This window comes from Solea solea, chromosome 9, assembly GCF_958295425.1.
Source record: "Solea solea chromosome 9, fSolSol10.1, whole genome shotgun sequence".
NCBI lineage: Eukaryota > Metazoa > Chordata > Actinopteri > Pleuronectiformes > Soleidae > Solea > Solea solea.
Window position 1 is genome coordinate 487,616 of NC_081142.1, and position 27,350 is coordinate 514,965.

The 27,350-nt window shown below is 41.2% G+C and overlaps 1 protein-coding gene across 1 annotated transcript in view; it reads left to right on the top strand.

The window, feature by feature from the left end:
- The window catches only part of tbl1xr1a (TBL1X/Y related 1a), a 42,478-nt gene extending 16,244 nt beyond the window's left edge, over positions 1-26,234 (top strand). Inside the window, exons 2-16 of the mRNA XM_058637491.1 lie at positions 3,657-3,719; positions 16,815-16,916; positions 18,817-18,962; positions 19,042-19,267; positions 19,383-19,515; positions 20,186-20,327; positions 20,770-20,833; positions 21,153-21,250; positions 21,338-21,398; positions 21,524-21,645; positions 21,734-21,808; positions 22,638-22,765; positions 22,877-23,042; positions 23,127-23,228; positions 23,328-26,234. Coding sequence (XP_058493474.1) covers positions 16,859-16,916; positions 18,817-18,962; positions 19,042-19,267; positions 19,383-19,515; positions 20,186-20,327; positions 20,770-20,833; positions 21,153-21,250; positions 21,338-21,398; positions 21,524-21,645; positions 21,734-21,808; positions 22,638-22,765; positions 22,877-23,042; positions 23,127-23,228; positions 23,328-23,354 — 1,548 coding nt within the window. The 5' untranslated portion in view covers positions 3,657-3,719; positions 16,815-16,858 and the 3' untranslated portion in view covers positions 23,355-26,234. The remainder of the gene's footprint in view (positions 1-3,656; positions 3,720-16,814; positions 16,917-18,816; positions 18,963-19,041; positions 19,268-19,382; positions 19,516-20,185; positions 20,328-20,769; positions 20,834-21,152; positions 21,251-21,337; positions 21,399-21,523; positions 21,646-21,733; positions 21,809-22,637; positions 22,766-22,876; positions 23,043-23,126; positions 23,229-23,327) is intronic.
- Positions 26,235-27,350: the final 1,116 nt, after the last annotated feature.

Here is a 27,350-nt window from a genome sequence, read left to right on the forward strand (position 1 = left end):
AGTAGATATTGTTCTTGTTTAACAATTAAAAAATGAAAACCCTCGACACTATAAACAAACACTAGACTCCCGTGAGAAAGGATGAATATCACGCAGTGCTCCCTCAGAAATGATTATTTTTGGACCATAATAATAAATTGGATAGATAATCTAAACAGAGTACCGGCATCTTATGGATCAATAGTAAAACTACACTTTTATCTTTATGTTGCTTTTTCAAAGATGCGCAATAAAATTTGACACTGTAAATTTAAAACGGTACATTGTACATTTCTCCATTTATTATCAAAGTATTTATCAGTAATACAGTAAAAATGAAAAGGTAATGTGAATATTTGCTTTGCAAGTCCATTTACAATGTGCACCCCTGAATTTTTGTGAGCCCTGCTATTTGCTCGGTTATAAAAGCTGATGTCTGATCTGCGGCTCTGCGGCTTGGATTTAGCAGTTGACCCAGTAGGAGTGAAATTTGAGGTGTGTTCACTGCAGATAAATGTCATGGGATCCTTGCCGTGTGCTCTCCTGCATTGTGTTCTCTAATGATGAGGATTTGCCTGGATCATTGCTGATTCAGAGGTTGATGTGTTTATCTGGGATTCAGGCTTGAATGTGCAGAGTCTGTGCCTCAGTTGAGCCGCTCTGGATTGGTGGGTATTGAAAGAAGTCTGATCTCATCGAGGATTTGTGGAGTTAGCATGTGCCTGTGATCTGACCCACATTTATGATGTGGCATGGCGGTGAGGTGAAAGGCCTGTGGTCCATGAGCTTCCCTGACATACAGGGTGTGTTGCAGCCCGGGTTATGATTGTGGTTGTTTTGTCTGACACGGTGACGTATGATAGAGAAGAGAGAGTTGAAAGCTCTGTCCCTGTGATTTGCTGTTGTATAAAAGAAGGGATGTTTGAACTGCCATGGTAAAGTGATCACCGTAGAGAAGTTATTATCACAGTTATAAGTATAAACAGTATAAACTTCCCTGAAAAGCAGTGAGAGACAGACACAAGTGTGTTAGGCTACACTTTGATGAATGCAATCTCCTTTCAGACGTGCAGTTGAGCTTCCTACCAATATGTATCCAAACCAACAGTGGACTGCTCATCTACACTGTAATCAGAGAGCAGTTGTACTACTACTGTACAGCTGTACTACTACTAATGAGAAACAACAGCCATGAACATTCAGAGCAGGAATTTCTGTCTTTCAGTGTTGACTCTGAGCAAACAGAGACTTAGGGAAAAAAACCACTAATTTGCTGCATCTGCTCCAATGCCAATAACCTTAAATGAGCTGTTGGATGGAAACAACTCTATCTTAATCTGGTCATGTGTTTAATCCAAAAGAACCTGGAAGTCAAAGTAAAGTTCCAGCTCTGTCGAGCTGTGAGTAAACTAGCTGTTTTTTTTTATTCTGCACATGCAAAAACCATAACATTACAAATATTGCTTGAGAATTTAAAACCCAGTGACTGTGGTGCATCCTGTTTCCATTTGTGTTTTTGTCTGGCAGCAGTGGAGGAGGTCATGAGATCTGATGCTGAAATAAACAATGAAAGACAGGAATAACTTTTCAGCCTCCCAGTGGCACCTTCTTCCATTTGAATACATGTCTACAGAAAGATGGATAACATGCTCGGCCCTATTTATCTCTGCTTGTCTACACGTGTAACATAAATCAATAAACATAAGACAAAGGGTTAGATAACAACCACCTCCTACACCTGAGGACACCAGTAGGGATGATATTGTTAGGATGTTATCAATATTGATACTGGTACTGCTAATTGAAACAGATATTTCAATACTTCTGTTGATACTGTCTCTTTGATTTGGTGCAAAAAAATAAATGAAAAGGTGTAAAAGATTCAAGTTTATTTCCATTATAACGTACATTTGATTTTCTTAAAATGTGATGTTACCATTTGTCCAAATGCTTATCTTATATTTCAGTTTTGATGAATTAGGAAGTGGCTCCTAGTGTCTTACTGGTTCCATTCACCCCTGCATTCTCTGGTGACATTATAGCTCCATGTGCTTTATAGCTTTGCCACAATGGTTGAGCGAGGTAGCAACTTAATCTTTCAGGGAAAGTGTGACTACAAGGATAGAAGCACAGAAGGAATCAAGGTCAGGAAAATAGGGAAGCAAGGAGTGAGCAAGGAGAAGGAGCCTGCAAATGAATAATGTTCAGTTATTTCCGGTGCACATTACATTATTGCGCTGCCCAACACCTCATTTTGCAGCTGTAGTAATTAGTAGAATAAAATTCTTTGAATTCTTTGTCTCCCCCAAAAAATCTGTGTTGATTTCAGAGCCCCTGCCTCTTAACATGGCTGCTGCTTTCTGATTGGTCATCTGTTAAGTGCTCTTATAACATGTTGTGTATCTGTTGTTCAGACTTCTGAATGAGCGTCAATCACGTGGTAAAACCATGCAGGCCCATGTTGTGTTGAGTGACAGCATCATTTTGGGTTCGGTGACGGAACGATGTCGATACAGATTGTGACAATGTTATTTGTTACATAAGCATTTGGCATTGTCATTAGCTGTAATTGCATGAACATTATTTAGTCATGAAATCAATCGTCACATGTTCAGGAAAAGGAACAGCACATGATTCGTTTTAATATGACTTTACATTTAATCGAAAACAATGACAATGTACATTTTTTCGATGGATACCAGATATTTTAATAACTAACATTAGCTCACAAAGTCCAAGTTTCCCTTTAGTGACAACAGGCTGGAATCAATTAATGAAGACTGATGGATTATGTGCTTTTTTGCTGTGTTGGCTTTGTCCTGGTCAGTGCGAGGGGTCACCACCTCGACGCATTGCTTAAGCCATTTGTCACATTTCCAGTACACACGACTAACAGTAGCCTGGCTAAAGATGGTCAGTTTCTGTTATTTCTCTCACGGGCTCTTGTCAGGATTGGACCATGCTACACTGTAGTGTAGTTTACTTGTCGTGTATAACTTCGGCTTCACTCTGACACATTTTGGTGAATAGAGGAATGAACAGTATACCCCCACATGTGCAGGAAGAACACTCAGAAAGTAATCAAGTTAAATTATTTTTTTTGGTTAAATAATTGATAGGTATTTCATAGTTTCTGATTTAAGTGTTTGTGTAGAGCTTTTTAATACTCCTTGAGCTTTTACACATATGATAATCATAATTTAAAATAACATAAAATAAATGTGCAAATCTGATGAGATCATAAACGGCAGCATTTACATTTGGTTTTTTTTTTACTCACAGGCTGCACCTTCACAGTCACCATTGTGCCAGTTTCTATTGTATGCTGTATAAAATGTTTGATGTCTGAATGAAAATGTACCCTATTTAAAATAAATGACAGACAGCTCAGAAATGAATTTTAATTAAGAGCAAAGCCCTGTTCATGACCTGTATAAACAAGGAAGTCTACTGTTACATAAAGTTCTATGCAGTGATTAATAATTCAGTGTTTACTATCATGAATAAATCTGTAGGTCCCTTTGGAGTCCGTTGGCATATCTTGTATACTCAAAAAACTGTGAGAAACCTGTCTTCAGTTAAAAGTAGTTTTCTGTGTCAAATGATATGACCTTTGATTTTTTTCATTTTTCCATTTTCTCATCCAATTCTTCTTCTGATCTGTTGTTTTGTTTCAGGTTGTGAGCCCATGGTACACGGCCCTGACTGAACACAGTGGTGGTGCATACATACATACTGTGGTAAGTGACCTACAGTCAAATACTTCTGCCTGCCTCCTTTCATCATAGGTGGTACTGAACACGATCAGAAAACCTTCTTAAAATCAAAGGGAAAAGCAGTATTTCAGATTTCTCATCTGTCTTTTTAAAATAAGTGCGTCTCTGGGTAGGACAAAAGAAGATCCTGTTTTTGTTTGTACACACAGATACATCCTGATTAATTAACCCGTTTCATTTGATCATTTATTTATTTATTTTGTAATAATATAAAAAAATGCTCATTTAATTTCCCCAAGGTAAAGTTGATGTATACAGATGTTTTGTTCAGTCAAAAGATTTAATAAAAAGCTCACATATGGTGTGTTGACATTTCAACAATTCTCCAGAGGTTTTCTAGTTATTACTTTTTAAAAGCCAATGTCCAGTTTAATGGCTGATATCGTCCTACTCCACACTACTGAGGGGAAACAAAATCAGAAAGAAAAAAAAAATATCAGTCAGCGTTATGATTTTCTAGTCAGACAGTTTGCAATGACAATATTGTTACAATATTGAACAGAACCACTGAAACATGTAATGTGAATGATAGAAGTGACAACATTTTCTCAGCATTTAGTTAGGGAACTGCATGTGTTTGCAGAAGTAATGGAATTTACGAGGTTTACTGAATGCATCTCTAAGCTCAACATACTGAGGACTCCACTAGTCTCATGTGTTTGATCTGTCATGGATCCAGCAGCGGTCTGCATAGTTTTTTTTTTTTATCTTTAAACAGTTAATTGTCTTATTAATTAATGAGGAAAAGTAACCACATTCACCCACATTTTCAGCAAAATGTACCTTTAAATGAGAAAATATAGCTATTGATCCAAAATATGTGCTGAATGTGCCACTACTTTGTAGCAGCCGTAGCTGTGAAGCCTCCATTTAGAGAGGTGTTCTTTGTCTCCTCATGATGGGTCGCCTTCAGTCATTATCAGAGCCAGGGTCCTTTGATGCTGCTGAAGTAGTTGGAGCCACGTAATCAGCTTAAACAATGAATTGGTTGACCAATTATCTTATTTCCTTACATGAATCAAATAAGTCTGAATTCAATGGGAGAAAAATAACAATTTAAGAATGTCTTTGTTTGATTGACATGCTCTGTAACACAGAACAGCATTGTTGTTGGCACTGCTTCTCCTCACGTCCTGTAAACCCTGGTGCCCTCTGCAACCCCCCCCCCCCCATCATCCTGCTCCTCTGTCTTATTTTACAGAGGAGAACAAACATATTGGATGTGAAGTTTCTTTTCTCTCTGGTTTGATTTCCAGTGGAAGAACTGTGCTCTCTCTTCCTGTTTTGCACTGTTTCAGACTTCTGCAGACTTCCTGTGTGAACTTTGTCCCGCAGCATGCTATGATGTTGAATGTGGGTTTGGACTTGTGGAATCTGTCATGTCTCCTTGGTGATGCTCTTTGTTTGTTTACGTTTGGAAACCCAAGGACATTGTGCCTGACTCACTGACGTTGGTTTTATTCTCTGGGTGAAACACAATGCTTCGCTGTGACAGCTACAACCGCCACTGTCGCCCTTTTTGGCAGAGGGTTGTGTTAATGTCAAGCCAGCGTCACTGGACAGCTTTGTTTTCCTCACTTTACAGCCCTCAGATTGGCTTTTATTATTTCATTCATGCTGAAATATTCTGCACTGCAGTGCTTAGTCATGTGGTGTCTGTGTGTCGTTTACATAAATAACCTTCAAGCACTCATGCATGATTCTCGTTTCTACACCAGCCAGTAGAAATGCACAACATGGCAAAAAGAAAAATCATATGATTCATCATTTTTGCATTTTAATACCTAATACCTTCCCCACATTAGAGGGTTTTCAAATCTGACAATCCAAATCCACAATGAATGTTGTAACTTCAGGGAGGAGATGCCAGGTTGGGATTTGGGATCTCACAGAAACTTGCACGAGTCAACGTGACTTCAGAATATAAACACACATGGACACGGACTGTCGGAGTTGTCAGTTAATAGCTGTTGTGTGTGTTTTGTGCTGAAAAACGCTAAATCTGGCCAATTATCCTCTTGTGTGAGACGGGCTTTAACTGTCACTTTCCTGATTATTTGATATTTTGTAGTGTGTTTCTGTTCTGAAGAGCACCGTAATGATGTTCTGTCACACATTTGAACCTACCCAAATAAGGGCTCGATACATATCCCGATATATGGGTAACAATATGATATATTGGCATACATTTTGATTTAGGGGCTGTCAGTATTTAATCCATCCTACTTTAGAGTGCTGTATGTTAGAAATACTCGAAATAAATAAGGGATGCAGCACTGTTAATTAACAATGAATAAAATTGTTAATAAAGTAATGAAAACTGGGTCATTATAAACTTGATTTTTGTATAGTAGTCATCCTTATAATAGCCTTTGTTTCAGTACTTATTCGTAGACAATAAAATACACTTTATTTTACCTAATTGTATTACTTATACTTAGACAAACACATGTTTTGTGGCATCTTTGTTGTGTAACAGAGCGTTTAAATTGACCTATACTGTGCAGCGAAAAACTAAAGAGACACAGAGACTCCTTGCATGAACTTAACGCTAAACAATAAAAATGGTGTACAATTGCAATTTTTCATTTTCCTAGTTTATTGAATTAAAATGATTATATTTATTGTTAGTAGGAAGTAGTTACACTTCACAACTGCACGGAAAAAATCGTGGCAATAAATATAACTCTTCTATAAATAAAAAACACGAGTGGTGACTAATTCACCCATCCACTCACACCTTCATATAGCGCATCTATGTGCAGTGCATTTTCTATCACTCATCTTTCATACACATTCACAGCTGTCAGGAGGAACAGCGCCAGCAATCGAACCCAGAATCCTCGAGTTAAAAGACAACTCGCTCTTCCACTGAGCTACCGTAGCCCCGTGCATAACAGGTCAGGTAATGAGAGTAATGAGCAATAAAACCAAGAACCAGAAGAACAAGAAGTTATTCTTGTTGTTGTTTCACACAGCACAGGAAAGAGTTTTCTGTTGTAATGTTAATGTTCACCAGATGGAACTTTTTATTTGGTGAAAATGAACAGTGATGTCAGAGAGAGCATATTGGTCTCATAAATGTCTGCTGTTGTTGTTGTGATTTTTATTGTGTTGTTTTTGCGGATGGCATGCAGCTCCGCTTGCTCTGTTGCCGAGCAATTACTGACTCTGGATCAGAGCTTTTAAGGTTGCGGGTTAAAAACAAACAACACACCCAGTTTGTTTGTGCCCTGCAGGAACCTTTCACCCGCTATCACTGACTCTAATTTCACTCTGAACTCTTGAGATTGCGCATTAAGTGTAAAATGTCTTTCATGACCCGGGGAGTGAGATGAAAGATCCTGATTCACACGCTGCTGGTTTTAGGAGACGTTGGCAGTGGATCAGATTTCCCCCTAAAATTGCGATGACTCTCAAGAAAACATGGCTTCATACTCAGGATGTGTTTTTGTATGTTCGTAAAGGAACAGTGTGTCGTTCCCACAAGGCTGCTGAATGAAACCAGAGAAGAAAGTAGTCTTTGTTTTAAAGTGATTCAGCACACAGTGTTGATTCAGTGCAGCATTTGGACTAGAAATGAGCTCATATGTTGGGCCTCTCCAGTCTCTGAATACACCACAGATATTTCAGAGTCAGAGAAGAAGTCCACAGATCCTTCAGAGGCCTTGTCCCTGTTTCACCCAATGTTTAAACCCTTGTGTTTTATCTGCTGATTGTTAAATACAGAAAAGACCTGGGTGATAAATAAGGTCGCTAGCACAAATAGAGAAATATATATTTGATGCAGAATAGGGTTGTGCACCAAATGTGAGCTGCATGTTGAAGACTTTGGCCAGAGAAATGGTTCAATTATGCACATGCTTTTGTCTTTCTGCCTGTAAGGAAAAGACACCTCATGCACTCATTGTGTACTTTTTACTCCAGCTGTTTCCACCTGTAGTAACTAGATACAAAGAGACACAAGAGGACGTGATTTGTATGATTATGCTCAACTGCTGCTCAGGTCCCCCATCACAAATGTACAAGAAAACTGTCATTTATTAATAGAATAGAATTATTGCAATTCTCTCCAGTTTTTTAAATTTATTATCTGTGTTTGTTGTGTGAATTTTTAGTTATTCAGTATGTTTGAGATGTTAATAAAGGCTGTTTTCCAGTTTGAAGTTCAAATTTGCACTGTACTTGACAATTGAAGTAGAAGCACAGTTTTAAAAGTATCTTTTTAAAGCACCAGTGTCATAAGAAACCTGTACGATATCTAACCCTAAAGCTGACATCTTCTTTGTCTTCTTCTGTGGTAGAGTGCTACTTAAAATAGCCGTGACTTCCATGGGATATTTACACTGTTCGTAAGAGAGTTACACTTTTCTGTCGCCATCAGCTCGCTGTTGTGAGTGGAGCTAGTTACCTCCACTGTACCTGACCTTTACCGTACCATTTCACTCTGATACTCCAAGGGCAGGATGCTTATAAATGCAATGGTGGCGGGTTGGTTATTTTGGTACTATTCCTAATTCTAATACAAAAAAAACCCTGTACAGCAACTCTTTCTTTGTGTTCTTCTCTTTTTTAAAGAAGTGTGTTGCTCAAAGGTCATGGGGTGTTTCCATGGGGTAATGGAGTTCACCACATCTTGATTTAACTCAAGACTGCAGCTTTGCTTCCATCTAACCCCAGCTGTCAATAAATTGGCTCATCCTGTTGCTCAGTCACTGGCTCACCTCATTCTTACATGTAGTTAAAGCGTCTGTACATGGATTAACAGATAACTGCAATAATACCAGTCGTCAACAACAACAACAACAACAAATACCAGGATTAGTGTCTCTTTGGTGTGCAGAGGTGTACAAATAATGTGTATCACCAGACAGAGTTAATCTTGGTGACATCAAAAACTATAAAGGTCCACTGTTGAAAATTTAGGAGGGTTTATTGGCAGAAATGTAATATATTACCCATAAGTATGTTAGTATAATTACTTCTAAATAAAATCATTCTGTTTTTGTCGCCTGACAAAAAGGCTTTCTTTGGTATATAAGTTGAGGACCATGTCTTTACTAGGGGTTGGCCGATAACAGATATTTGGAACCGATATGTGTTTACAGAAGAAATTTAAAAAAAAGACTTGACTCTTACACACTAAATTAAGGTTAAATGTCTTTATGCTCATCACTACTAAAACTTTTTTCAAGAAATGTTGATAAAAAAATAAAATAATGCATTAACTGTTATCCAATTCAAGAAGTGCCCTCTTATGAGCTAAGTGAAAGAACTCTTTTTTTCCTTTTGTCATTTATATATTAGCTTAGCAATTAGCACCAAGAGACTCTAGGTTGTTGATTCCAAATGGCCCCCAAGAATGAGACAGCAGCAGAGCTACAGTAGAGCATTTTGCTTGATAATCAGTCGACAATTAGTTGCTTCAGCAGTCCGAATGGATAATCCATAACCCAACAAAGAAGAAGAGTGAAAGAGTGGAGTGGACTACAGTTTTCGGATGTGTTTGGGAAATAAGTTGGGATGAGTATTGATAGTATGTTGCAATCTTCTAACATTCTGGACCTTTAAATTGTAGTTTTAAGATATGTAGTATCTCTTCAATGGTGAACATCATATCAAAACCAGTATACCTTTGTTGTGCATGTGCACTACAGATCTGCAGATCAGGCCATGATCCTGTTTTTCTCCTGTAAAGTGCATCAGACTTGACCTTCTTAAAAGATTCTTAAAGTGACTTGGATTCTGTCTCTCTTACACAACGTCTTCTAATCTGAGCCATCACTGCAGCTCGCTGTGAGATAACCGCTGCTTATTCAGTGGCCCCCTGTGACTTGCTGCTCCCAGGTGGACTCTATGTGTCCACAGCAGGTTTAACTGCCCGGTGAGGAGGGCGAGGGCTGTCGGGCCACCATCTGTCACTGACGGGGCACGTTCAGATTGCGCTGCATTGCTCCTTTAACAACCGCAAGGCTGAATTTCCGACCATACTGGAGCTTCCATTGCTGTCACTTAATATTTATGCCTCGACTTCCATGGGATATTTACACCAACCCCAAGAAGTGCCCTTTTTCTGTTGTCCAATCAGCTGACTGTCGTGTGTGGAGCCTGACCGTACCTTACTGAGGGATCGGCTTTGTATTTAACCTCGTGAAAAGTTTGATTCATGTTGTGTGTAGGAGTTCAGATTTGAAGTTTGGGTCTTAAAAGCTAATAAACTATGAACTAATAACACAATTCATTTATTTCTGGAATTACATTATCTAAACCATTACTACATCCCTGACCTTGGATTATTTCAGTAATCCATCCCTGGCTTTTTTCTCACTGCAACTGTTGAAGTGAGAATCCTTTTTTTAGACACATGTAATAGTGTGAGACAATGCAAAATCTCACTTTAGCTTGAATCGTTCCATCCCCCCACTGCCTCTGTGTGTTCTGCTCCAGTCTGAAAATAGACCCAAACTGTCAGGTCCTGCTTGAAATGAGGAGAAGGAGAGCAGTAGACATCACAGCATGGCCCTAGTTCACGTACAGTATGTGCAAGAAGGCCTTCAACAACATGGCACCTAAACTGTGGATATTATCAAACATGATCATGATGGTTTCTGATGCAAAGTTGTCAGACTGTAACGTTAACCAAGTAAAGTGCTCAAACTGTTTAATTAAAGTCAGCAGCTTTCTAATGTTGTTTTTAAGCTTTCATACAGAACATACAGTCACAATATTGGCACAATATTATGGATAGACACTTTAAAGGCTGCAAGTAACCCTTATTTTCAAAAAATGTATTATTTTCTTGATTAATGGATTAATGGATGTTTGGTGTTACTGAATCATTAGAGTCAGTTAATTAAAAAGATGTATTCACAGAATCGCTCAGTACTTCCTGCATGACCGGAGCAAACACTCCGTCTGACATCTCCCTCTCACTTAATTGAAATACCACGCAAGGGGCTGTGACGTGTTGCTTAATGTTGGGGTTAGTGTATGTCTTCAGGATTTTGAAGCCATTTGAACTGATCTACAGTTCTGCATTGTTCAATATAAATATTGTGTCGGACGTCACGCTCATGCTGGCCCTCATGCTGGCCCTCATGCGGGCAGTCTGTTCACCTCACATTTAGTATTGGCTCAGCACGCTTGGAACCTCACAAGAGCAGCAGATTACTAAATAAGTACCAGGTACTGTCGCTAATGGAAAAGCACCATTTGACAGCTGAGTTGTGTCTTTTGACAAAAACAATAGTGTTCCACTGAGTGGACTGAAAAGTGTGCTACAGGGAGCATACGCAGCGGAGACTTCATAAATCCATAGATGAAAAGAGGAGTCAATCTAAATGCAATCTTCATGCGATTATCGCTGCTTATGTGCGGCTGCTGTTGAGAGACACTGGAACAAATTAATTCTGAAACTGATTAGATTTACAGCTCTGAACTCTGTATCTGTATTATAATTAATGTAAAGCAGCTGCAGTTAACAGTGATGCCTTATTAAATATAAAGCTGAGAAACATTGGGACCTCGAGCAAAAATATATACCCGCAGCACAACACTGATAATATTGAAAACATGAGAAACATGAGAAACATTAGAACGACCTCATGAGATTTCAGAAAATAGAATCCATGCTAATGTGGATGTAGCATTCGTGCATGATGCTAGGTTAACACAACACAAACACCTGCATGTTGTGAATGTGACCGTTGAAGAGAAGTCAGTGATCTCAACTTGTACGTTAACTCATCAATAAACTTATTTACACACACACACACACTGTTTCTTAGTAACCAGCATGTTTGGGAAACATTTGGGTCTGTGCGTCAAGGCTGCCGCGTCCTGATTTTCTCTTGGTGTTGACTGATCATCTTTGTAGGTCTGTCCCCACTCAACTCTCGCCCTCCCTCCATCCCTCCCTCCCTCATTGAGCTGTGACTTCATATAAGATTTACAGTAGGAGACTGTTAGCCACTTGCAGCAGTCTGTGGCCAACTAGAGAGAGAGAGAGAGAGACTGAGCAAGAGGACGGATGAATAGCTTAGACAGAGATTCCCTTCTCCTCCCACACCCACTCCCTCCCTCTCCTCTCCCACACTGTCAACACAGAGGATCCAGGCTGCAGCTTGTGGCTCCACAGCTCCACAGCGCCACTGCAGGGGGGAGGCAAAGGCTTGAATTACAACTGCCTGTTTACAAACTCAAGGTTGTCCCCAGGCCCTGCTGCTGCTGTCAGATGGTATTTAAGCCGAGGGTCTCAGTGATCGGTGACTCAACAGTCTGCTGCTTTACTTCAGCCAAGCAAAACATCAAGTCTTTTATTCAGGTCAGCAAGTCATTCCTGCAGGTTCACTTTATTGTCATTCAAGCATGTCATAAACATGGAGAGTGGAAGTTGTTACTCAGGTTCATTGGAATTAAATAACCAATAGTAATATTTAAGAGTATAATATATTCATCATATATATATGTGTGTGTGTGTGTGTGTATGTGTGTATATGTGTGTATATATGTGTATATATATATGTGTGTGTGTGTGTGTGTATATGTGTGTATATGTGTGTGTGTGTGTATATATGTGTGTATATATATGTGTGTGTGTGTATATGTGTGTATATATATATATATATATATATATATGTATACTGTAAACATGTATGTACTATCTAAGTATTATATAACCACAAGAAAGTTTCCATGGTTTCCACGTCTTTTTCGTTGTCTCTTTGGACCAAAACAAGATTGTGCCACTAACTGGACTGAGACGTGTGCTACGTGGAGCATACACAGCAGACTCGCACTGGAGGTGTACGTGGATTCAAGCAGATCGATGTGATGAAAGCAGACCACATGGACTAACGCAGAAGAAATTGCCAGATTATGAAATTTGTATCACATGGGTGGGATAGTGGTTCATAGTATTTATGGATAATAATCTCTTAGCATTCTGCTACTAGCACACATTTACTGTAAGTATGTCGTCTCAAACACTTAGTTGTGTGAAATAAACAACTCCACTGACGACCCGACCCTAATGCTGCGTGACTATCAGATGCATTTCGTGACCCTCAGAATTGCTGCCGTCTTGTTTTGCAATCACTGATAAAAAAAATTGTTAAATTTGGCATCTTTTTAATATTGACATGAATATTGCTGTTGCATATCTTACTTTTCGGTGTGACTTGGCCGCCATATTGTGTAAATGTTGCTCCAGAGTCAACAATATTTACTATGCCACTGAAGTCGTAAAGTGTTAAAAATAGTCATTTCTGGTCGTATTATCCACTGATTATTTATCCAGAATCTGGCACATTAAAATCCACATCACAGCCAGGTTTGCTTCACTGTGTACAGGTGCTTGTTATTCTGCTCGCTCAGTCTCAGTAGAGATGTGACCGCCGATACTATGGTGCGAGTATCACAGACAGTCCAGTCTCTTTTTAATTAATCGGCAATCAACTTATTCTCAGACTCAGTTAAACTGTCAGACATTGAGGCCATAAACACACACTCACTCACACACACTCACACACACTCACACACACTCACACACACTCACACACACACTCACACACACACTCACACACACTCGCCATCAAGTACAGAGGTGTGGTGTGTTTTAAGTAAGCAGGCAGCTGGAATGTTTGCTCTATGTAAGTCAATTGGACGTGAAAGCTGCTCGACAGCTGTGTATGATTTAATAATAGGCTTCATTTAGACTACAGTATGTCTGCAGTGCCAGGGTCGGGAGTAATGGCTCATGTCGGCATGACAGACGGTTGCCAGTTAGCACCGGGCCACGTAACTTAATCACAATTACAAACGCTGCTGCGAGCACTTGTAATTGTGATTAAGTTACTTCAGTGCTGGTGGTTTGTATGTCAGCTGTGGACTGAGTCTGAATGTCAACGCACCATCGCATAGAAGTCGTGAGGGCAAACTTTAAAATTTGACCTGATGAGAGGATTAGATGAAGTTCAAGGTCACACATCTTTTTTTGCCTTGTGAATCTTAAGAGTGTCTGAAAATCTTTTCAAATATGGATCCAAATGTTCACTTGGTTTTGCCGATTAGTGTTTTGATTTGAATGATCAAATGTCGAGATCACCGTGGCCTTACAAAACCTTGTTTTGAATGTTAAATTCCTGTTAATTCAATCTGGGTTTGGTATTGTTCACATTGTTACCTTGAATTCGACACGGGTCTCCCAATTCTCTTTAATAACTAAAATCTTTTTTATTTGTGAAGAATAAGCCCAAACCTCTAAGCCTTAACATTTTCAACATTGAGAACATTAATTTACACCCAACAGATTGATTATGCCATCTGTGTCTTTTTTTCTTCTTCATTCTGTTTGTGTGTTACCAGGCAGCTGTGCACACAACACCCTGCTCTTACCAGGACAAATAGCCTATTTTGAAATTGTGATTTAGGTTGGCTTCTGTCCTATTGGCTGAACTTTGTATTTTATATCTATAGGTTTTACACTGTTTTACATTGCATGGCTGCAGTTAGGGGAAAACAAGTCATGCAGACATCAGGTACACAGTATACAGTGTTCTGTATGTGTATAAACTGCATATGGTTTGGATATAAAAACAGAGAGGCAGTCTCAGACCCAGTTTTCCATCATGTTATGGTTCAGTTTGGTAAAGCTTGGATCAGGCTTTTGTTTCAACTGAGAACAGTACCTTTACTTGGTAGACGGGGTGTGGGCCGTGCCTGAGGGCTTATCAGCGAGATACGTAGCACATAGTTGTACCAGTGTGACAACGAACACAACAGACAATAATGGACGACATCCAGCAGCTCTTTTTTCCCCCGGTACTATTAACCAGATTTAGGTCAAACCAGTTCACCCTGAAGTCAACATGCACATATGAGCTTGGATTAAAATTGTCCAAGCAAACCGAGTTGGTCATTCTAGTTTGTTGTGCTTCTGGTGATCAGGTCTGACTCTGTCTCAGAACCATCATTCATCTTTAAGAAAAACACAATGTCTTCTTCATGCAGGTGTCGTCATTGTCGTCGTCGCAGATCCCTGAACAGCTCTCCCATCAAAGCTGTATTCTCTTGTGAAGGTGATGCAATCTATTGTTGTGGATTGGTGAGAAGACATGAGCAGCCACTCTGGCCCTCTCTGACTTCACACTGCATCGTATCCTGTTCACTTTGTAGTAACCTCTTCCCTCTCAGGTTGATATTAAAGATTAATCACAACTGGTTGTCTCTTCTAATCACCTGTGGAAAGTGTATAAGACGCTATTATCACAGTGACAAACGCCTCCTCCCTTCCTTATCTCTTCCTGTCAGCGTTGAGGCCACAGGTCGTGCTTAATGTTTCCTTTCGCCAGACAATGAAAATCCGAACACCCTAGGAAATTAAAAGCAACTCAGTGCTCACAGTAGCCAGGAGACACTATTTCATCCACTTATAAGCCAATAAACGCACAGCAAGCTTCTCCTCCTGGGAGATGGTGCTGCAGACACTGAGCTCCAGGCTGATAGGGCTGATTTTTCTCCTGGGAAATGAGCTCTGAGGCTGGTGGACTTCACAAAAATCACAAACGGAGCCAACGTCACGCGAGATGACGCTTCACAGTCTTGATGCTTTATTAATCATTTGGTGAATGTTGGACTTGATATTTTCAGACTAAATCATTCATTATAAAAAGACATTTTCCAGTGTATGGAAAGTGAGAAAAACAAAGTTATATCTCAGGAACCACGTTTCTGCCTGCTCCGATAATGGATCTCACCATGTGGTGTTCAAGGTGAGGGTCAGATACAGACGTTGGGCAGCTGTGTGCAAATGTGTGCCACAAAAGTTATGTGTAAAGGTTCCTATAACAAGAATTCATATTTACATTATGTGCAGCGAGGATGTGTATTAGCTGCATCCACATTGGTATGTACTGTACTGCTGTGCCTTTATGAAGCAATAATACACCTTGAGCTGTGGGGGACGTGGACGTTGTCCCCTCTTCAAAGCTTGTGTATGTGTAACCTTTTTGTCATTCTGTTGTTGCTGATGTCGTCATTATTCTGCCTCTTTTTAGTTTTGGTGTACGCTGCGTCCTTTCAAGCAAACCCACGAAAGCCACGGCGGCTGTTCTCTCTGGCGGTCTGTCCTGACATTAAACAAATCACTTCCTGTGTGCTGCTTGTTAATGTGACTGGAGAAATGCAGAGAGAGTCATGTAGTGATTTCACTCTGGATATTTGTTTGTGACTCAAAGTGACTCATATTTAAAGGTAACTAATGAGGTAAAAACTATTTCTGTGATCTTTAGGGATGAAAATGTACAAATGCAACAATATTGAAGTGAGGCAGTTTGACTGCTTCGTTTACATCAAGATCGTTGACGAGTCTTTTAGTAATCGATCAATCGAGTTGTTTAATCTAACGTTTAGCAAAGCTAACATTTCTGCTGCTACTGACTGTGTGTGACCTCCTGGCTCAGACAGTGATGGAAGGATGAACGTGAACGTGTTGCTGCTTATTCCAGACGCTGTTGGCATCACTTGTAGAATATATATGGTAAATAATCCCAGAGCGTCAGTCAAGCAGCAGCAGTTACATCAGTCAGTCTAAACAACAACAAAAACCAGCTGATGTCACAGGGTCAGCAGTCAGTTAGTTTATTATAAGAGATTTACAGCCATTCATTGCATTAGATTAGGGCTGAAACGATGACTCAAATCGATTATTTATCGATTATCAAATGAATTAAAACCAGTTTCTGTGATTTTTCTGCTTCTTAAATGTCAATATTGTCTGCTTTCTTTGCTCCTCGATGACAGTAAACTGAATAACTGGTTTGTGGACAAAACAAGACAATTAAGGACATCTTTGTTCTAAAGTTTGGGAAACACTGACTGTCATTATTCACAATTTTCTGACATTTTATGGACTGAACAAGAAATTGATTAAATGAGAGCATAATTAACAGATGAAACCATCATGAAAGTATTAATTAGTTGCTGCCCTAATTCTGTGTCAACACAGCTTTCTCTTATTAACTCATCGTTAATGAATCTATCTCTCTGTCTGTTTTTCAGGTTAGGTGTGTGTGTGCTGACCTCATGGTGTAACAGGAGTAAAGATGAGCATTAGCAGTGATGAGGTCAACTTCCTGGTCTACAGATACCTACAGGAGTCAGGTATCCTCATTCACCTCGGAATGTGTTGTACTGATAATATACTGCTGCTCTGTCACTGTCCTCTGATGATTCATTTAAATAATAATAAGGGACGCACGGTACCACTTTTTCATGTTTGATACTGACACTGTGTTGTTATTGGATTGCTTTGTACATATACTTTGGAAGCTGGTTTCACAGTCACAACATCTCTAATACATAATAATAATAATAATAATAATAAGGATGTAAGAAAATACTTGAGTGTACTGACAATAACCTTTATCAGACTGAGTTGAGCTCCTCTGTAAATCAAAGTGGCAAATCTGTGCAGAGGAGCTGCCTGAAGGCTCAGCTTCACTCTTGCATGTTGGAACAATGGTGGTGTTTTGGCTGTGAATCACTCTGCCTCACTCTTCCCTCATGTCAGATCTGTCTGTTGCATAATATATGAGAAAAGCTACAGATGGCTAATGTTCATCAAGCAAGTAGTAGAGCTGATTTACATATAAACCAAATACAAATAAAAGCTTTGTGTCAGTGACATGATGGAGGACTGCTCTGAGTCCAGGTTCTACATTTCTCATCATGATGTACTTTTTTCATAGTGGTCTGAGCAAGCAACAGTCATTTTGAATAATGCTCATATCCTGCACAGAATTGACTTAAACTGCTGTTTTATTAACCCCTTAACAACATGGCAATGGACGTTTGCTAGAGATGTGGCTGCAACATGTCACTTGACCTGTGCTGCCACCCGCTGGCTTTATTCATCACTGCACTTGAAAGTTGATGCATGAAGAATGAAAAAGCCAATAATCGATTAATCAGCTGATAGCCTCCTCCGCACTCACCAAGAGAAAAAAAACAACATCATAAATAAAAGAAATGTCATAGTCTTTGATCAAATGACTGCCTGATTAGTTAAGGGCTGTATATTTGGAGAAGTTCCGAAATTAAAACATCCCCCAAACGCATCATCAACAGTGTGTTGGTTAATGGACTGCATGTGTGTTTGCAGAAGTAATGAAATTTACAGAGTTCACTGAACACTCCGCTGCACTCAACACACTGTGGATGTGCTGGATATTTGAGTCTGCATTGTCTTGTTTCATGGAGTGTTTACACTTTTATGATTTATCATCAGGAGAAAATCACATATATACGCTCAGCTAAAATGGCATTTGTCATTACCCACTGTGCACTGGAAACCTGATATGTTGATGACTTCCTGTCACTGCTAATGTTTTATGACGTAAAAACGTCTATTTTATTTTATACAATGAACTAATCCAAAAAATTATTTTATAAAACATCACACACGCACACACACACATATATATATATATATATACACACACACACACACACACGTATATATGTATATATATGTATATATACACATAGCAATAATAATAACTAATTAAACTAAATTTATAAACGTCATCTTTTTTTTTTGAATAAAAATAAATGTTTTGATTAATTATATATAACAACTAAGAATGTAGTATTAAAATCCTCAACCTGCCGTACATTTTTTGACAGGAAGTAGTCATACCCAGAACAAATAAGGCTTTGGGTACAAATTGGTTAATGACGAGTGCTTAAATGAGCAAATCTAGCCACTGACCCATATTTTGAGCTTGGTTGCCCCTAGTGTCCATGGAGCAGCCATGCTGTGGTGACCTGTGTCTCCACATGACAGGAAGAGGCAGTGCACCCACAAGCCAGGGTTGTAAAAATGCCCTGTCGGACATGATTATTTAGCTACAGTCGACCTCTGCTTCTATCTTACGCTCTTATAGCCTTCAAAGTATCAGAAGTACTGGTCGCATGTCTTGAATGAGTCATGTTGTGTTAAATAAATACAATATAAATGATAGTAGTGTATCATCGCTCTCATCGTCCCTCTCCTCCCCAGGATTCTCCCACTCAGCATTCACGTTTGGTATAGAGAGTCACATCAGCCAGTCCAACATCAATGGTGCTCTGGTTCCCCCTGCTGCTCTCATCAGCATCATCCAGAAGGGCCTGCAGTACGTCGAGGCAGAAGTCAGCATCAATGAGGTGGGACACAAACTACTCCCCTTCTTTCCTCTTCCTGTTTCCCCCGTCTGATTCGGACTTTTCTGCTCCCACCCTCCAGGATGGGACGTTATTTGACGGACGGCCCATCGAGTCTTTGTCTCTAATCGACGCGGTGATGCCGGACGTGGTTCAGACGAGGCAACAGGCTTACCGGGACAAAATGGCCCAGCAGCAGGCTGCCGCTTCAGCACCGGCTTCAGCCACTGGAGGCAGCATCACCGGCAATGCCAAGAACGGAGAGAATACTGCCAACGGGGAGGAGAACGGACCCCACGCCTTAGCAAGTGAGTTACAGCCACAGATTTACGTTGAAGTTACTTCACTTTAGAGAAGTCGGTCACAGGACTTTTCACGACTGTTTTCTGTGACGCTCTGACTCGTGAATCTCTGTGTGCTCAGATAACCACGCAGACCTGATGGAGGTGGACGGAGATGTGGAGATCCCTCAGAACAAGGCCATGGTCCTACGGGGCCACGAGTCTGAGGTCTTCATCTGTGCCTGGAACCCAGTCAGTGACCTGCTGGCATCAGGGTGAGTCCACAGAAACTGCCCCTGCCTGCCTCACAGAAACTGCCCCTGCCTCACAGAAACTGCCCCTGCCTCACAGAAACTGCCCCTGCCTCACAGAAACTGCCCCTGCCTCACAGAAACTGCCCCTGCTTCACCAATGCAGAAAAAAAAGTCACTTTCAAAACCACTAAAATGTTGCGTGGTACTGTTCCTGTGGTGTGAGCTGCTGTTTATGACCATCAGAGACGTAGTGCAGCAGGCTTCAACTTACAAGTAACACTGTCTTAAAATGAACATCTGTAACCAGCTGTGAGAGTTAGTGTCTGTCACTGATGACATAAACAACTGTGTGTGTGTGTGTGTGTGTGAATCAAACACATATTGACACAATCAACATTAAAATGGCAGAATCAATAGTTTTAGAATGTTGTTATTATTATTATTATTATTATTCGTAGTAGTTTGAATAAACACAACTTAAAACAATGTATTGCATGTACTTCACATGATACTGATACTGTACTGGCACAACCACGACATCCCTGGTCATTTTTGCGTCAGTCGTCAGATTACTGTGACCATTTATTGGTCAGCAATGATGCTAAATGTTGACCAGAATAACTGACATCCCAGCCGTAGATGTCCTGATAATACAGTCACGTGTCCCTCATGTGTCCTCTGTCCGTCTCAGGTCTGGCGATTCGACGGCCCGCATCTGGAACCTGAGTGAGAACAGCACGAGCAGCTCCACACAGCTGGTCCTGAGACACTGCATACGAGAGGGAGGACAGGACGTCCCCAGCAACAAAGATGTCACCTCGCTAGACTGGAATGTAAGCACATGAACGCACTTCACACTTTTTGATTTCCAGGGCCGAGAAAATGTTCAGCAGTGTGTACATTAACATACTGCAGATACAGCACCACACAGGAACTCCCACTGAGCCACTCCCACTGAGCCCTGAACATAACATGTGATGATATCGGCCTGTGGAATTTTCCCCTCAGTTCAGCCAGTGGGCTGTAAACTGAGCCAAGAGCAGAGGCAACAAAAAACACGTCCTGGAAACGTCCTGGAAATCATCCACACTGATGGAAAACACAGGCCCGGCTCATAAAACCTGCTGAATCACAGCCAGCGTCCTTTCATTCAGACTGGAAAAAACACCCGACATGGATCTGGAAATGACATGGGAGTGGATTTGTCAGTGGATTCATGGTGTCACACTCACCTGGCTTCACTCTCTCTCTCTCTCTCTCTCTTGTCTGTGACAGAGCGAGGGCACGCTGTTAGCGACGGGCTCCTACGACGGATTTGCCAGAATATGGACGAAGGACGGTGAGAAAAAAGTCCTTCATTATAGGAAAATATCAAATGTAAATGTAAATGTAAATGTGGTGGCTCTGCTCTGGTATGTGCGCCACATGGCTGGTTGAATCTTTAAACAATGCTGCCATCTGGTGGCAGGTTTGTAGAATGACACAAAATGTGGACTTCATTCTTTTATTGCCCTGTGTGTGCCCTAAGTGAAGTGGTTAAAATCTGGCAGCCATGTTTTTATCCATTTCCTGGGGCATGTGTTGACTTTGTGTCAATAACTCTGATAATCACACTAAAGAAAGCTCATGTTCACAGTCTTTGCTCCTCCCCCCCACAGGTAACCTGGCCAGTACACTGGGCCAACACAAAGGTCCCATCTTTGCCCTGAAGTGGAATAAAAAAGGCAACTTTATCCTCAGTGCAGGAGTAGACAAGGTAAAGCTGTGATTTGACCTCAGTCCAACTGTTACCATGTGAATCTTTGAGTCGCTGTCACCTCTAACTCGGCACCTGTTTTCTCAGACAACAATCATATGGGACGCCCATACAGGAGAAGCCAAACAACAGTTCCCCTTTCATTCAGGTATCAGAGCATCTTCCCTGCTCTTCATGTCACTCAAGAGTTTCCCAGTTTTCCTTGAGCTCTAATGTCTCACCGTCTCTTCCCCTCCTCGTCCTCGTCCTCGTCCCTCTGTTCACGTCCCACAGCTCCAGCTCTCGACGTGGACTGGCAAAGCAACAACACGTTTGCGTCCTGCAGTACAGACATGTGCATCCACGTCTGTAAACTGGGTCAGGACAGACCCATCAAAACATTCCAGGGACACACGGTGAGACAGATTCAATGTTAAAAAAGGACATTTTCACAGTTGGATCCAAACTAAGAATGTTTGAGACATTTAACTTGTGTCTCTGCAGAATGAAGTAAATGCAATCAAGTGGGATCCCACAGGGAACCTGCTGGCCTCCTGCTCAGACGACATGACACTCAAGGTGAGAACCAGACGTTGAAATAATTGTTATTATCTGACCGTGCTGGACTGTGAAGAAGGTGATGATGTGTTTATGGTGGTTTTACATGCAGGTGACTGGGGACATGACCGGGGACATGACCGGGGACATGACCGGGGACATGACCGGGGACATGACCGGGGACATGACCGGGGACATGACAGGGGACATGACTGGGGACATGACCGGGGACATGACCGGGGACATGACAGGGGACATGACAGGGGACATGACCGGGGACATGACTGGGGACATGACCGGGGACATGACAGGGGACATGACTGGGGACATGACCGGGGACATGACTGGGGACATGACCGGGGACATGACCGGGGACATGACTGGGGACATGACCGGGGACATGACCGGGGACATGACATTCACGCCATCTTAAGAACATGCTCATGTTAGAACAGAATACTGGAGTTGTGCTATTTTGTAAAGTGCTCACTCCCTTTTACCAAAGTCCATAGAGTTGTGGTTCCACTGTCGCCTCCTTCAGCAAGTTCAAATGTGTGATTTTTTTGACTTTGGCGTTTGAAATCTTTCGTTAACTTTCACCACCACAGCAGCAACATATCGTACACTCGAGTGAGCTTTTTGTTGAGTGGCAGAAAGAAACGAGCTGCTGTATGAAGTACTTCAGTACTGAAGTACTGAAGTACTGACGTGTACTGTACATGTTTACTATAGTCATTTCATGTTTGTCCAGAGGAAGAAGGTGTGAATGTTCCCTTCACAGTTTGTGGAGCTGTGTGTGACGCTCGTGTGTGACGCTGGTGTGTAACTTTGTGGTTTTCTGTGTTTCCAGATCTGGAGTATGAAGCAGGACTCGTGTGTCCATGACCTTCAGGCCCACAGTAAAGAAATCTACACCATTAAATGGAGTCCCACCGGCCCCGGAACCAACAACCCCAGCGCTAACCTCATGCTAGCCAGGTGTGTGTCCATCAAAAAAAGAGCAAATAGAACAGATGGTACGTTCCACCGCCAGCTGCAGTGGTTCCTGCTGCACTTTTATGAGCCACGTTTTTCCTGGTGCTTCCACAGTGCATCGTTTGACTCCACGGTTCGTCTCTGGGACGTGGAGCGCGGCATCTGTATCCACACGCTCACTAAACACCAGGAGCCCGTGTACAGCGTGGCGTTCAGCCCCGACGGTCGGCATCTGGCCAGCGGCTCCTTTGACAAATGTGTGCACATCTGGAATACACAGGTAGGAGCAGGAACTGACCTATGACCTGTTCAAATATATAGATAATATATAGATAAATAAGACTTTTGTGCCTGGTGTTTGCAGACGGGCGCTTTAGTGCACAGTTACCGAGGGACAGGGGGAATCTTCGAGGTTTGCTGGAACGCAGCGGGGGACAAAGTCGGAGCCAGTGCGTCAGACGGATCTGTAAGTGTGAAGCGGGATGGTTTAGGTTTACACTCTGAGGTCAGGTCATCATCGTCATCATCGTCATCATCATCGTCGTCTTGTCTCTCTTTCTCTCAGGTGTGTGTACTAGACCTGCGGAAATAGCACCGCTGTTTGTTGGAAGCCATGGACCGACCATGAATGTGTACATAGCCAAATGACTGTCCCTGCCTGCCCTGTGTACTGCTCACGCTTACAACTATGGCCCCGCCCACCGACAGACAGGAAGCAGGAAACGGGAACAGGAAGCAAGCAACCCCCCGGCACAGCAGGTCCTGACGAGAGGGATGAACAGTTGGATGGACGCATAAGCAGGCGGAGGGATGGATGCGCCCGTCTCCGCCTGTGCAGACTCTGACAGAGATGCAGAAGGGACGCAGCATTTAAAGAAAAAAAAAAGAAAACTCAAACAAAAACAAAACAAAAAAAAGTTCCAGATCTGTGTATGTACCACATTTGGAAGCTACTTTGCTTTTTTTTTTTTTTTTTGGATCTTTAAACCCATGCTCATTGTCATCAAAATGAAAAACAATGAAAAACAATGAAAAAAAAAGTGTTGCTCTTTGTTTAGCTGGATCTCATTGTGCAGACATATCAACTTCTCCACCTTCAAACACGATGGCACTTACTTTCATCTTTTGTTTCGGTGCTTTTGGTTTGTTTTTTACTTCTTTTTTTATCTTTGGGGTCAAAGGTTGGGTCGGCGTTTTATGCAGTGGAGAAGTACACACACACACACACACACACACGAATAGGAAACCGTTTCCTCATCGCCATTTTAAATGTACATTGTTGTGTTCTGGTTCTGGTTGATGTGATTGGGTCAAAATGCAGTAAGTCATGTCATCTCTGGACTCTCCTCCCTACACGTGACTTTCAGATGCTTTAAAAACACTTTGATCCACTTTTACCCACAGTTCTCCTCTCTGGACTCTTTAGTCAACACGGTTAAGTGTCCTCCACTCGTCCTCCACTCGTCTCAAAGGTTTTTTTTAAGGTTGCAGGAGGTACCGACACTTAGTCTGTTCAGGTTTGCTGTCAGTGACAATGAAGTTAAAGTGAGTGTTAGAGTCTTTTCTAACTGTAAAGTGACGTTTTAAAAACATTCATTCTTATTCACTGACACTGTCACACTTGGCAAACAAGGCAGCAGAACACCGAAAACACACTTTTTCTTTCAGGTGCAGTGAGTTTGACAACTTTCACTTAACTGTTGGAAAACGCTGCAAAGAAAAGGTGACAAACTTATTTATAACTTGAAAGGTGAAGTGGTTTAGTCACTGAGAGTGATCCTCTGGACTATGTGTCAGTGTTTAATGCAACCACACTTCCTGTCACCGCCTCTTACTTTACTGTACAACTACTCAAGGTTACGCTCAGCTTTACCATGTTTATCAGACGTGAAACGTTCATAATGTGACTCATTTTCACCCTCAGTGTGTGTGACGTGTGTGTGTGACAGTGTCAGCCAATGACCTCGTCGTTTTCTTTACATTTCTTTTGCAGATTAACATTCTCAGAGGTAGAAACGTCTCAGTGAGTTAAACCTCAGAGGGCGGAGCCAAAGAAAAAAGTCAAATGGTCGATGTTACAAAAGTCTCGAGACGCTGAGTTCAAAGTGTCTCCCCCTGCTGGTCGTTTGTTACACGCGCTCGTCTCCGTATTTCACTCTGTTGTGAGTGTAACTGTGATTTATCGCTGCATATATCGAACTCGACACATTGGTTTCTTGGATTGTTCGTAAAAGCTCTTGTAAAATTAGCGACGAGTAAATGTGGCAGAGTGTCGTGTAAATGGGGAGGGATTTCGGACGCAGCCTGACTAGCCAAGCTAAGCTAGCTTTCTTAGCTCAGATCTGCCCAGATGAATCATTAATGAGGGTGAGAGTTATCTTTAAATCATAAAAAGTGACAGACATTTAGAAACAACTACAGCGTCAGTGTAGCTATGTTAAAATGGCTGTTTTAGCTAAGCTAGCGTGTTCATGAATGAGAATTTAAGAGTTAAATCAGTTATTTAATGAATGAACAAACAAACAAGTGGAGGAAAACTTCACTGACATTGACGACGACGACATGAACATCGTTTGTGTTTTGACCAAAGTTTTGTCTTGAACATTGAAATTAGCCTATTAGCTCGTGTTCGTTGGCTTCACTCTGTTGTATGTTTAATTCTCCAGAGCAGCTCTGCCTCCAAAAAATCAGCTGATTTCTTTTTGTTTTTCACTCTTTTACATTTCCTGTAGTTTTGTGGGACAGGAAACTTTTCTTTTCTTTTTTTTAATCATGTGTTCCAATCTTTGGTATTGTGTCTGTGCATTAGTTCTTTTCTTGCCGACTGATCCCTGGAACAACATCGTTACTCAGAATCAGACCCAAAAGTGAAAAATCTTAACATTAAAACGGTTCTTAATGTGTGGGAATAGCAACATAATGGAGCGTTTAAAGGACAAAAAAAATGATTTAAAAAATCAGGGTGTAACCGTGTGACGCAGCTAACGGAGTCATAGTTGTTTAAAAACAAACCTCTCACGCCATGTTAGGTTCTGTCCACGTTTTCTTGTGTTTCCCTGCTGACAAAACATTTTATACTCTTTTCAAGACAAATTTAAAGTTACATTTTTGTAATTTCTTTGTAGGTTTAAAAAAACAAATGTGAATTGATGATTTATTGGCAGTGTTAATTTACATGTTCTATAAATTTTAAAGATTTTTCGTTTTCTTACTTCGATGCTATTGCAAATAGTAAAAAGGTTGACCCTGTAATGTAAGGCTTACAGAGCTGAGCTGTCATTCTGAAGAGGCACCTTTGGCCTGGGATGAGTTTTCCTGGGAGAAAATCACCACTAAAAAATTTGTCTATGTTTTAATAAAAGAAATGTTTTACTTTTTCTTTTGCTTGGATCTTTTTGGGCGGCCCTACTCCTGAAACTCGTCTTGGCTCGGGCACAAGACAATTTGAATAAAACTGTAATTTTTCAATCAAGCAGAGGTATTTTTTCTGTCCCCTCTCTCGTCTCGTTGCTAGCGTTGGGAGTTGTGCAGATGCTCTGTGGAGGAAATGGCTCTGAAAACAAAATCATCTCAATTTGTAATTCCATTCAGGGTGTGTACTGGGACATTTAGAGCCCAGAAAAAACATTACATATAACACAACTCACATTCTCTTGACACTTCTTCCTCTGTGTTTGTCTAAGTTGTGCTTCAGTTGGATAATGAGATGTTTCTGTGGTCAAGAAAAGGCTGAATAAGACCAAGACTGCTAGGGTCTGAGATAGTGTACTCCGGGTTCTCACGGGTCCTTGAAAGTTGCTGAATTTGAAAAATGTTTTTCAAGGCACTAGAAATTATAAATTGACATAGGTTATTGACAGTTAATATTTGTTGTGCCCTTCTTACTCGGCACAAGAACAAACGTGCAGTCATAATTACTAGAGTTGTTGTGGACACGCCCACTATCTCCCTCTACTGTTGGGGGAGATTCCATGCAGATCAAGGCAATCAGAGACGGCAGACTTCACCCCATTCACACAACAGGCCTCTGTCGGTCATATTGGCAAGTGTGGACACTAACGGACAGACACAGAGCCACTAAACACTAATACTTCAGTGAAGTAACAATGAGTGAGTTACAGAGAGCAAATGACAACATGATGAAAAGTCACCAAAGAAAATGACAAAGACTGACTTTGACCAAGACCCCAAGGACAAAGATACAAAGCAATAAAAGTGGATCACGGGCTCGTACAAGTCGTCCTCCCATCTGTGTCAGCACACTCAGTCCTTGAATTGGAGGGAATCGTGCCTGGAAAGTCGTTAAAAAGTCCTTGAATTTGATTTCAACCAAGGTGTGAGAACCCTGTATACTTTTTTGGGAGACTGGGCTCTGTACGAGTCCAGGTCTCGGTCTTGTTTGTGTGGTCTTCTCACCTACAGCTCTCCTAAATGAGTCAGAAAGCACATGTTGTTCTTAAAGTATTTTGCAAGTAAAGGGAGTTATTGTCATGAAAGTAAGCGCTTCTCCCATCACATGGTGGCTAGCATTGTTGCCTCACAGGAAGGAGGTCACCGGCTCGTATCCTGGTTTGACCAAGAGTCCCCA